Consider the following 11148-nt stretch of genomic DNA (forward strand, 5'->3'; position numbering starts at 1 on the left):
CTCTCCCCCAGGTGCACACTGATGACTCATCCTTGCTCAGCACTGCCCCGCCGTGGTTCTACCTGGTCACTACAGGTTCATACTGCAACAGCACAACAGCAGTGTATTTTTAATGAATTCAGACCTCCAGTCATGATGCTGTCTATGTAAGCAGCCCAGCCCAGCCCACCCACGGTTGCCTTAACAAAAACAGGGTTAGATGATGCTAGGACACTGTACCTCAGGCAGGTGTGTAGAGGAGTCTACTGACTAGCCACCTACAGACACATCTGAAGACAGACTTAATCAATTAATGATTGAAAGTGAAGGCCTTCAAGCACAGAGGAACTGAGGGAATAAGGGTAGATAGAAGATGGATGAGAGAGAGAGGGATGAGAATCGGGAGGTGGCTGACAGATTATGGTTTGAATAGACATGCCCAGAATAGCAAAACACAGGGGGCTAGGATGAGGAAAGAAGCACTCCGCGTCAACATGGCATTGGAGAAATGTGGACAAATGTCAGAATCTAAAGTAAAATTGGTCAAACCATGAGATCTTGTTGCATGGTGATACCACAGCCTGGTAACAAATCATAACTTGTCCCTGCACTTAAATCAAATGTTATTTGTCACACATGCTGAATACAACAGGTGTAAGCATTTCACCTTACAGTGAAATGCTTACTTACAAGCCCTGAACCAACCATGCCGTTTTAAGAAAATACCAAAAAAAAAAAAGTAAGAGATAAGAATTACAAATGATTAAAGAGCAGCAGTAAATAACAATAGCAGGGCTATATACAGGGGGTACCGGTACAGAGTCAATGTTTATTTATTTTATTTAACAATGTCCAGGGGCATTATCCTCTATTTTGAAGTAATCTTTCTGTCTAAAGTAACTGACCAGTAAAATTCAAACTTTTAAAAGTTAATATTCTGTTGACTTATACCCAAATAAGGTTGTTGACTCGTCCTATGGCCTACTTCTATTTGTAGCCAAAGCCTACATTTGAGAAAAAATACCTAAACCCCACCTCAAACTAGTATCTCAAACAGACCATTTCAAAAATACTCAAAGTAAAATAAGTCAAAGTAAAGGAAGTGGAATTGCTTTGCAAACCCTAATATATCTTTACCAAAAATACAGATCCCTTATAAATTCTCAGACTCAAAATAGTGCTAGTAAATCTGTGCCTAAAATAAATAAAAGAGGGGAGATTGGACAACCCTGTCTAATTCCTCTAGGAATAGAGAAACAAGGGGATGTGCCATTACTCATAGCCACAGAACTGCCTGCCTCATTATATATAATATATTATCACTTTACAGAAATTCTCCCCAAACCCAAAAGTAGAGAGTTCTCAATAAAAAGTTGTGTTCTAAAGCGTCAAAAGCCTAATAAATGAATAAAAAACAATATAAAGCCGTTAACTTCTTTGAACTCACTGTAATCTAATATCTAAAACCAATCATATATGGTTATGGATACTCCTTCCTTTAATGAAGGCTGATTGAGTTTCACTGATTATATACAGTTGAAGTCAAAAGTTTACATACACTTAGGTTGGAGTCATTAAAACTCGTTATTCAACCACTCCACAAATTTCTTGTTAATTAACAAACTATAGTTTTGGCAAAACTTTGTGCATGACACAAGTCATTTTTCCAACAATTGTTTACAGACAGATTATTTCACTTATAATTGACTGTATCAAAATTCCAGTGGGTCAGAAGTTTACATACACTAATTTGACAGTGCCTTTAAACAGCTTGTAACATGCCTGAAAATGATGTCATGGCGTTAGAAGCTTCTGATAGGCTTATTGACATTATTTGAGTCGATTGGAGATGTACCTGTGGATGTATTTCAAGGCCTACCTTCAAACTCAGTGCCTCTTACTTGGCATCATGGGAAAATCAAAAGAAATCAGCGAAGACCTCAGAAAAATATTTCTAGACCTCCACAAGTCTGGTTCATCCTTGGGAGCAATTTCACAGATGAACGTGGTACACGTGGTACACGTTCATCTGTACAAACAATATTATGCAAGTATAAACACCATGGGACCACGCAGCCGTCATACCGCTCAGGAAGGAGGCGCATTCTGTCTCCTAGAGATGAACGCACTTTGGTGCAAAAAGTGCAAATCAATCCCAGAACAACAGCAAAGGACATTGTGAAGATGCTGGAAGAACCAGGTACAAAAGTATCTATATCCACAGTAAAAACGAGTCCTATATCGACATAACCTGAAAGGCCGTTCAGCAAGGAAGAAGCCACTGCTCCAAAACTGCCATAAAAAAAGCCAGACTACGTTTTGTAACTGCACATGGGGACAAAGATCGTACTTTTTGGAGAAATGTCCTCTGGTCTGAAAAAGTGTGTGCGAGCAAGGAGGCCTACAAACCTGACTCAGTTACACCAGCTCTGTTAGGAGGAATGTGTCAAAATTAATCCAACTTATTGTGGGAGACCCGAAACGTTTGAACAAAGTTAAACAATTTAAGGCAATGCTACCAAATCCTAATTGAGTGTATGTAAACTTCTGACCCACTGGGAATGTGATGAAAGAAATAAAAACTGAAATAAATAATTTTCTCTACTATTATTCTGATATTTCACATTCTTAAAATAAAGTGGTGATCCTAACTGACCTAAGACAGGGAATTTTTACTAGAATTAAATGTCAGGAATTGTGAGTTTAAATGTATTTGGCTAAGGTGTATGTAATCTTCCGACTTCAACTGTATATCATCAAGGCCTTTTTTCAGCCTATTGGCATAGACATGGGCGAGTAACTTATAGTCAGTTGCCAACAACGTGATTGGTCTCCAATTGTCCAGGTAAAGAGAGCCCTTCATTGGTTTGGGTATAATAACTATTAGTTCCTGTCTCAAAGAAGATGGTAAGATAGCATTAGCAATACCCTCTTTGTAGACCGAAAGCAATAACTATCTAATATCAAGCCAAAAATGTTGATAGAATTCAGGAGTCAGGCCATCTGGTCCAGGAGATTTACCTTTGGGCATTTGTTTAATTGCTTGGTCCAACTCAGTAATATATATCAGAATCACTGAGTTTCTTAAACCTTACTTCTACAGGCCAACATAGTTATTAACTGAATCAAAAAAGGAATCTAAGTCGCTTTCTGAAAGATGAAATTGATATAGTGAACTGTAGAAAGAGTGTATTTCCTTATTAATCACTTCAAGATCATCAGATATAGTGTAATTTACATACATTGATGTAATACTATTCCTAGTCTGCCTACTCTTCTCCAAATTAAAGAAATAAGATGTGGGGGGGGGTTCTCACCTGTTTCCAATCGATTTAGCCTTTGAACGGATGAAGGTCCTGTGCCTTATACAACAACACTCCTATCAGTCTCTGTCCTTGAGCAATGGGCGCTGACAGATGAGTAGGTCCTCCTGGTATTGAGCTGTTGCTGTCTCGTCCTCCCGTGGGGGGTTTGAACAAACAGTACGCGTCTCGGAGTCTGGCCCGTTAGAGAGCAGCGCTCCCCCTTTTCCACACCCCGCTCGCTGCACAGCCGCAGTCCACAGCAATGCTCCTGTAAAGCCTCTGCTCCGCTTTCCCTGCTCTCCCTCTGTGCTTCAGTAAAGACCCATCCACCCCCCGGTGCAACAGTGCTGCATCTTCATCTGATCGGGGCTCCGCACCTGCCGCCATCGTTATCAATAGCCTATAATGGAAATACAGCAAGGACGCACTTTTATCTAGCCTTACGCCGCACCACGGAGTCCAGGTAGGCATGTTAATAGTGGTGGATACATGGATGAATGAATTAATTAATTAATGGACGGGCGGGCGGTCTATTTGAGGAAAATTGTTAATACAATGCAACCAAGGTTATTGTTAATGCAACCTGGCGGGGTTTTGGGGAAAACCAAAGGTGATTAAATATTATTAGGCCCAATGTTGAGACACATGAGAAGGTAAGAGAGGAGCACCACAAAGGACTAGGATGCTGAAATTGTCTGTTTTGCGTTATTCCAAGCATCTACGGGTTGTGGCGAAGAAGAGGCTATCGGGACCATTTCCTCTTGTGGGGTGAGATACATGTAAAATCGAATGTGTGCATAGCGCAAGCTGCATGTCTTTTAGGGTTCTATTCCTACATTGTGTGGTTTTCAGAATTGGACCTAATATCATTTTATGATTGGTTATGATAGTAGGCCAATTTCGAAAGACTTTATATGGAGCCTGTTGATGAGTAGTCTACACAATCTGCCACAAAACTGCTCCATACCACAATGACTATAGCAAGGCAACTGTGTATTGTTCTTTCAATTCATACCAGATAGGGCACAATACACTTTAGATTATAATCAGGCTGAGTGATCTCTTGTTACTGTATTAAAAATAAGGCATGAAATGTGGGCAGAGGGATAATGTCTAGGCTACTATAGTCCTCTATCAAAATATGATCTTATGTGTGAGCGCTCATCTCTGTGTGGCTTCTTAAGTTTGTGTCTGTGCCACTGCGAGTCTATGTGTGAATTTTGACATGTGTGTGTGTGTTTGGTGCATGCATCAACGGGTGTGTGTGTGTGTGACCTCTTATAACACTAGTATATGTGTGTGTTTCCAGACAATGAGTGACGCATACAAGGCGTTGGTCACCTCCAGCTGGCTGACCCCTGACCCCACAGCCTGGTCCAGCAGCGGAGATGGATTCACGGACAACGCCACCTACTCACCTTTGGACTCCTTTCCCCCGGTGCCCCCTCTCCTGGTCAACCCCTGGGACATCTTGCTGTGCTCCTCAGGGACCCTCATCGCCTGTGAGAACGCCCTGGTGGTGCTGGTGATCTGGCAGAACCCGTCTCTCCGAGCCCCCATGTTCCTGCTGATCGGCAGCCTGGCCCTGGCTGACCTCCTGGCTGGTCTGGGCCTGGTGCTCCACTTCACCTTGGCCTACCTGCTGAGGTCTGACTCGGCCCAGCTGCTGACTGTTGGTCTGGTGGTGGCCTCCTTCTCAGCCTCCGTCTTCAGCCTGCTGGCCATCACCATAGACCGTTACCTGTCACTCTACTACGCCCTGACCTACAACTCAGAGCGCACTGCCGCCTTCACCTACACCATGCTGGTCCTCCTCTGGGGCCTGTCTCTCTGCCTGGGCCTACTTCCCGTCACGGGGGTGAACTGCCTGGCGGAGGAGTCGACATGCAGCGTGGTGCGCCCGCTGACTAAGAACAACGTGGTGGTGCTGTCCGTATCCTTCCTCCTGCTGTTCGGCCTCATGCTGCAGCTGTACGTGCAGATCTGTAAGATCGTCATGCACCACGCCCACCAGATCGCCTTGCAGCATCACTTCCTGTCCACCTCGCCCCACTACGTCACCACCAGGAAGGGCGTGTCCACACTGGCCATCATCCTGGGAACGTTCGCCGCCTGCTGGATGCCCTTCACCGTCTACTCCCTCGTCGCCGACTACACGTACCCACCTCTCTACACCTACGCCACCCTGGTGCCCGCCACCTACAACTCAGTCATCAACCCAGTGATCTACGCCTTCAGGAACCAGGAGATCCAGCAGGCTCTGTGGCTGGTCTGTTGTGGTTGTATACCGGCCAGGGTGACCCACAGGGCACGGACCCCCAGCCACGTCTGACACAGACCCAGGCCCTGGGAGGGAAGGAGAGAGGTGCCCTGGGCAGAGGAAGGCAGGCAGGCAGGCAGGGCTCATGCTGGGTCTACTGCATGGCTCTGTGTCTCCATGGCTGGGCTGTATCCAGTGAAGGATGGAGGCAGCAGCAGGAGAAGGGGAGTTGGAGGGATAAGTAGAGGCAGAGACATACAGTATATATCTTTGAGTATAGGGTGGAGGATTTGGTACAAAAGTGTACTGTATGCCTACTGTACCTCTGACCTTCTCTATCTCGGTCTTCCCCGTTTAAATATAAAACAACATCACATGATCTGACCGCTGCCACCATAGGTGTACCATCCCCCTCCACCCCACCGTTGGGTTTACGTGCCACGAGGTGTTCTGTAGATGACTGGGAAAGGATGGTCGCATGGCGCTGCAGCAAATGTAGATTACATAGTTTTAGCCGCTTTTAATGATGCGCGCTTTTTTTCCTCCATAAAATGATTGAGAGATTATTCTATACTGTTTAAACTTGTCCCACAAGTTAAAAAGCTCGCGTGTGTGCAAAAAGGCAATGTATGTGTCCCATGGACAGCGAGGGAGAGCGAGAGGAGTAGTGGAGGGAGTGATGAGCAAAAGGGGGCGATGATCAAGATGCAGACGTTTCCCTACAACGAAGCCGGGCTGCGGCTAGAGCATCTCATCTCGCTGCTGCACTCTGAACGTGCTTTGAAAGCTAAACAACCGCGAGAGGCTAAAAATAGCCCCGGCGCTCTGTGATCCGCGCGCCCTGCGTCCTCCGCAGACACCGAGTAAAGAAATCAAGCCGAGGAGGAGGAGAGCGGGCGCTTATCTTCCCTTCCATCCATCTTTCAATCTCCATCTCTCCCCATTTCACGTGTGAGAATGTATTATGATGTTCTGTTTGCTCTACATCCCGAGGTGACAACAGCCTCCAGAAGATAAGTACCCTTATTGCCCTACCCCTTGCGCGTGCCAAATGCCCTTAGATTATGATTAGACCTATGGGTTTGATCTTTTTATCTCCGTTTTATCCAGTCGCTTCTTCATACATAAACAGCCCAATTCTCATAACTAACTCATTCTGTATTTTACGCACGTTAAGTAGGCTGACTTCTCTTGAAAGTAGAGGAGAGTGAAATGTTCCCTCTACAGACCAAGCAGACAGTTAGACCGGCTGGGAGCTGTTGAAACTGAATGTATTGTGGGATCCTCGCTATATGAGCCAAGTTACAATTACCACCAAGCATGTTAACCATATTGGCACTATGTGTGGGGTGTTTGCGTTTTATGCCAGATACCCGGGTTTGCTTCCAGCTTCCTCTTTTTGCTATATTGTTGTCAGAAGTGGGATGGCGGCCTGGTGGCCATCGGACTACACAGCTCGAGGTGTATGAAGCATAGGACTTTAATGAATACCATTTCCGCTGATATTGCAACCAGGTCTCAGACCATTGTGTATTATTCTATATGTAAATCCAAGATACTCCATTTTGTGTGATATGTTATGTTTGGTTACATAAGACAGCCTTAACTCAAGGACTGCAAGTTTGATATCATCACTGACACCTTCAGCATTTTAGCAACTTTTCAACTACTTACTACTTTTTAGCTAATTTCCAACTACTTAGCATGTTAGCTAACCCATCACCTAATCCTAACCATAGCCCTTTTAGTTAACCCTAACCTTAACCCTTTAACCTAACTCCTAAACTTAACCACTAGCCTAGCTAGAATTAGGAACATATCATACATTTAGCAAATTTGTGACATATTGTACATTTGCAACTTCGTAACATATTGTACGTTTTCCATCTTCGTAACATATAATACAAATTGTAATTCGTAACATATTATACGAAATGGGGATGGACATCCACAAAGTAATAGAGTGTTGATTATCAATCATCTATGTGACAGACCATGGTACAATAAGTGTATTTATTTTAAATGTTTTAATCTTTGGATAACAAGAAAGGAGGAGAGCAGTGACACGTCTTGTTCTTCCAGCTATGGATGTCTCCTGCCTCCTGGATCCACTTCCTTACCGTGGCTGTCAGAAGCCAGTCAACACCACCCCCTGATTTAGAGCGGTTGGGTTAAATACAGAAGACACCTTTCGGTTGAAGGAATTCAGACTAGGTATCACCTTCCCTTGATCAGTGGTGTGGACGTCATGCTTGCTGCTTGCCTAGTGAGTACCAACAACTTCCTTCTGATTCAGCTCCTTCTGGCTTGAACCCAGGACCTCTGCCTTGCTAGCACACGTGACCACCCTCATTGACAACCGTTTGAGCTATCGGAAAATATCTAAGCCGATAGCTCAATTTCAAGATAGCTGTAGAGTGAGCTGACGGGTACATCCTTAATACATTCCCCCCTTCTAAACTCGCTTCATAGCTAACAACCCGGCCTTGGAGCTGAGCCCAACTGCGGATCACGGCACCACTGTTATGGACCTCGCGCTGCTTGCCTAGCAAGTACCACTTCCTCATTCTGCCCTGTCATATCAGCCAGCAGCAACAACTAAGTGTTAGTTACTTCATGGACCGATCGCAATACTCTGTCAGCAATAAGCAATGATGTGTATAAGCCCTGGGTGACTAACAGGAGGCGTTGTATTGAAGCCACCTCGCAGTCATCTTGGTACTCCCCCTCCAGTGTAAAAAATATTTAGGAAGACATAGAAATGCATTTATTAATGTCTACATTAGTGTCTGATAAGTTTATTATATTACAGACACCTTCATGCATACTTTAATATGTGAGCTAAACATAAAATATTTAAAAATCCTTAAAGTATTTTTTTATTACTCATGTTACAGTCCCCTCTACGACAAAACAAATACTTAAATGCATGTAATTTTGTCCTTGAAACATGTAATTGAAAGAATTCTGTAGAATTCCATTAATTTCTATGGAGGACTGCTGCTACTGGGGAGGGCCAATATGGCCGACCGGTGGCTTCAAAGCCTCTCAATGGCCAATACATAGCATCCGCAATCCAGGGTTTATAAACATCATTGGCAATAACAGCCTCTTCCCAGCAGCATCACCACCTCCAGCATGATGATATACAAGGACAACGAACAACAGCCCTTATCTACGATGCCAAGCAGAGTCCTTATACGACCAGGCCGAAAAGGACTCTGAACTTCCCCAATACTTGTGCCGTGTGTTATTTCTCCAAACGGGAAATTAGATCTTGACTTGTGTGTTTTGTTTTTGAAAATGTGAATGGGACAGGAGACTGACTGCCACCGTCCAGTGTTCTGTCATCACTCATTACAATGTCACTGCCTCCTTTGATCTGAATCTACTGCTGTATTCTCTGGCTACGGTCGTCTTCAATATCTTACACTGAATGAAACCCGGACTCTGTGAGAAAATATCTCACCGGTTTTCAGTTGCATCTGCCTTTGTGAACATATTAAGTGTCTGTGATTAAGGAACATCTTTCTGTGCATATGAGTTGCATGGCCTCTGAGTGTGTGCATTTGAGTATGATGTGTGTGTGTGTGTGTGTGTGTTTGTGACCAGAAGCACAGACCTACTGTATAGCTGTCTCCATGGGGACAGTAGATCTGAGGATTTACTTTCTGCGTGACCCTTTCACCTCAGGGGAAATGGCTGCCATTCTTCCCATCATTCTGAGAGAAGTGGCCTCATCACACACATTCCACCAGAGGAATGTCGTAGAGAAGGATAGTTCCTGATGTGTTGAACTGAATAGTGGAGGTATGCAGCGGCTGACCCTGAGCAGTAGTGTGGGGGTAAAGGCAATGACGTCACGTGACTGATGGAATAAGAGCTCCTGTCATAGAGCCTGGTATCACAAGTTCTTGTGGCTCTTCACAGACCTACAAAGCCAAGAAGACATGTCCTTTACCTTTGATGAATAATCTATTTTGTTATATTTAGTGAAAGTTTCTATATTTTTTTTCTAGCGTTGACACGCCTGAATTCTGATTTATCTAAAGTATCTTGTATTTTAATGCGCTGTAGAGCCTCTTCTGAATGTATTGGTAAATATACATTGTTTATTTAATGTGGCAGCCTGTTGACCAATTAGATTCTGTAGATATAGCATCATATCTTTTTATAGGGGTGTTATGACATCACGTATGGTGCTACCTACGCCAGGGTCCAAGGGGGGCTCAGGTGCACCAATTTTGAGTGACATCACATTTCACTCCCAATTACTGTTTTCTAAAGCCTGTTTACATTTCAATCCCTAGCCCCTTCCCCCAATCCCTCCCCCTTCTTTAGGCAGATCTGCAAAGTCTGGAGAGGTGAAAGCAGTATGTCTTACACTTTACTTAGCCTGTTGGCGGGCTAGGTGGAGCTGTCGCAGTACTTTCACCTATCAAAAATCTTGAGGATGTGCCGGACCAATGAGCTAAGGGCTAGGGACAGAAATGAAACCGTGCTTCCCTTATTTTTTTAATGTTCTCTCATGTACAGTAATTGTCAATCGTTCAAGGCTCTAGGTGAGCTTTCGTAGTTGGGATAGGTGCAAACAAGGGCTTCACATTCTTGAGTAGACAAAGGAACCACTGGTGTGTGGATATGGTACTTTACTGTTTGGATAGCATATTTACTTCATGTTCAAGTATTGTGCAGTGTAATCGCACAGAAAAGTGTCATTTTGATTTTACAGAGGAATGAACTTTCATGTGGTTGGAGGAGTTTCTAGTGTTACCGGTGGGGTTTCAAGAGCTGTAGGTGAATTATGTGGTTTGGTACCCCGATCCAGAGCTAAATTACAAGTCTTTTAACTCCTCAATGGCTGAGAATGGGGAGGGATGCTACAGCATCTTGTGTAGACTCATGCGTTGTTTTAAATGTGAAATGCACTTTATGTTGTTGGACAAAAAAATGGCACAACAAATTAAGTATCTGCAAAATGAAAACTATAAATGATAATCAACATGCACTAACTGAGATATTGTAAGACGTGTGAACGTGGTGTGTATTTTTTCAAGGTGTTAGATGTACATTTTTGTTGCTTTGGTTAGTTTACCGAATTGAGAGATGTTGTTAATTTTGTATTAAAAGAATGTGCTGTGCATTAAAAACACAAGCCCTGTGTTGGTTTGTTTTGTTCACTCTGAATCCACTGGCTCTGCTCCCATGGTGGCTTCCTTCGAAACTGTACTGTTACCATGGAAACTGCTGTGTCACCATCAGGACCATGTTGTCTCCTGACAACGGTACGCCAGTAAAAGAATCGCAGACAACATTGTGAATATCCGTTTTCATATTTGTTCTCAAGGTCAGAGTTCAAAGGTTACAGATTTTACAAAAAATAACCATGACAACCCTAAACCCAATCCAATCTATTTTTCAGCTTACAAATCTTTGCTAGACATCACTAAGCGATCATAGTCTCAGATGTTATTCATTAAGCTTCCTTTCACTCATATCTCTCTGATCTCCAATCAGACGCTCCTACCACACACTCCAGCTCCGTTTCAATATCCATTCTTGAGTACCACTTAGGAAGATGCCCAGTCAATAGTCTACATCAGT

The 11148-nt window shown here is 43.7% G+C and overlaps 1 protein-coding gene across 2 annotated transcripts; it reads left to right on the top strand.

Annotated features, from left to right (window-relative positions):
• The first annotated feature begins 1 nt into the window (after nt 1).
• Nucleotides 2–10705, top strand: gpr12 (G protein-coupled receptor 12). Of its 2 annotated transcripts, none has more exons than XM_029626388.2 (3): nt 2–146; nt 4000–4052; nt 4594–10705. In XM_029626388.2, exon 3 carries the CDS (start codon nt 4597–4599, stop codon nt 5614–5616), a length of 1020 nt encoding a protein of 339 aa, XP_029482248.2. In that variant the 5' UTR covers nt 2–146; nt 4000–4052; nt 4594–4596; the 3' UTR covers nt 5617–10705. The 2 variants fall into 2 exon arrangements, with proteins under 2 accessions (XP_029482248.2, XP_029482249.2); XM_029626389.2 differs by having other exon boundaries at nt 2–75.
• Nucleotides 10706–11148: the final 443 nt, after the last annotated feature.

This window comes from Oncorhynchus nerka, linkage group LG22 (genome assembly GCF_034236695.1).
Source record: "Oncorhynchus nerka isolate Pitt River linkage group LG22, Oner_Uvic_2.0, whole genome shotgun sequence".
In the NCBI taxonomy this organism is placed as follows: Eukaryota; Metazoa; Chordata; class Actinopteri; order Salmoniformes; family Salmonidae; genus Oncorhynchus; species Oncorhynchus nerka.

Excerpts from the sequence above, each read along its gene's own strand:
- gpr12 (XM_029626388.2), top strand. The coding sequence starts at position 4,597 with ATGAGTGACGCATACAAGGCGTTGGTCACCTCCAGCTGGCTGACCCCT.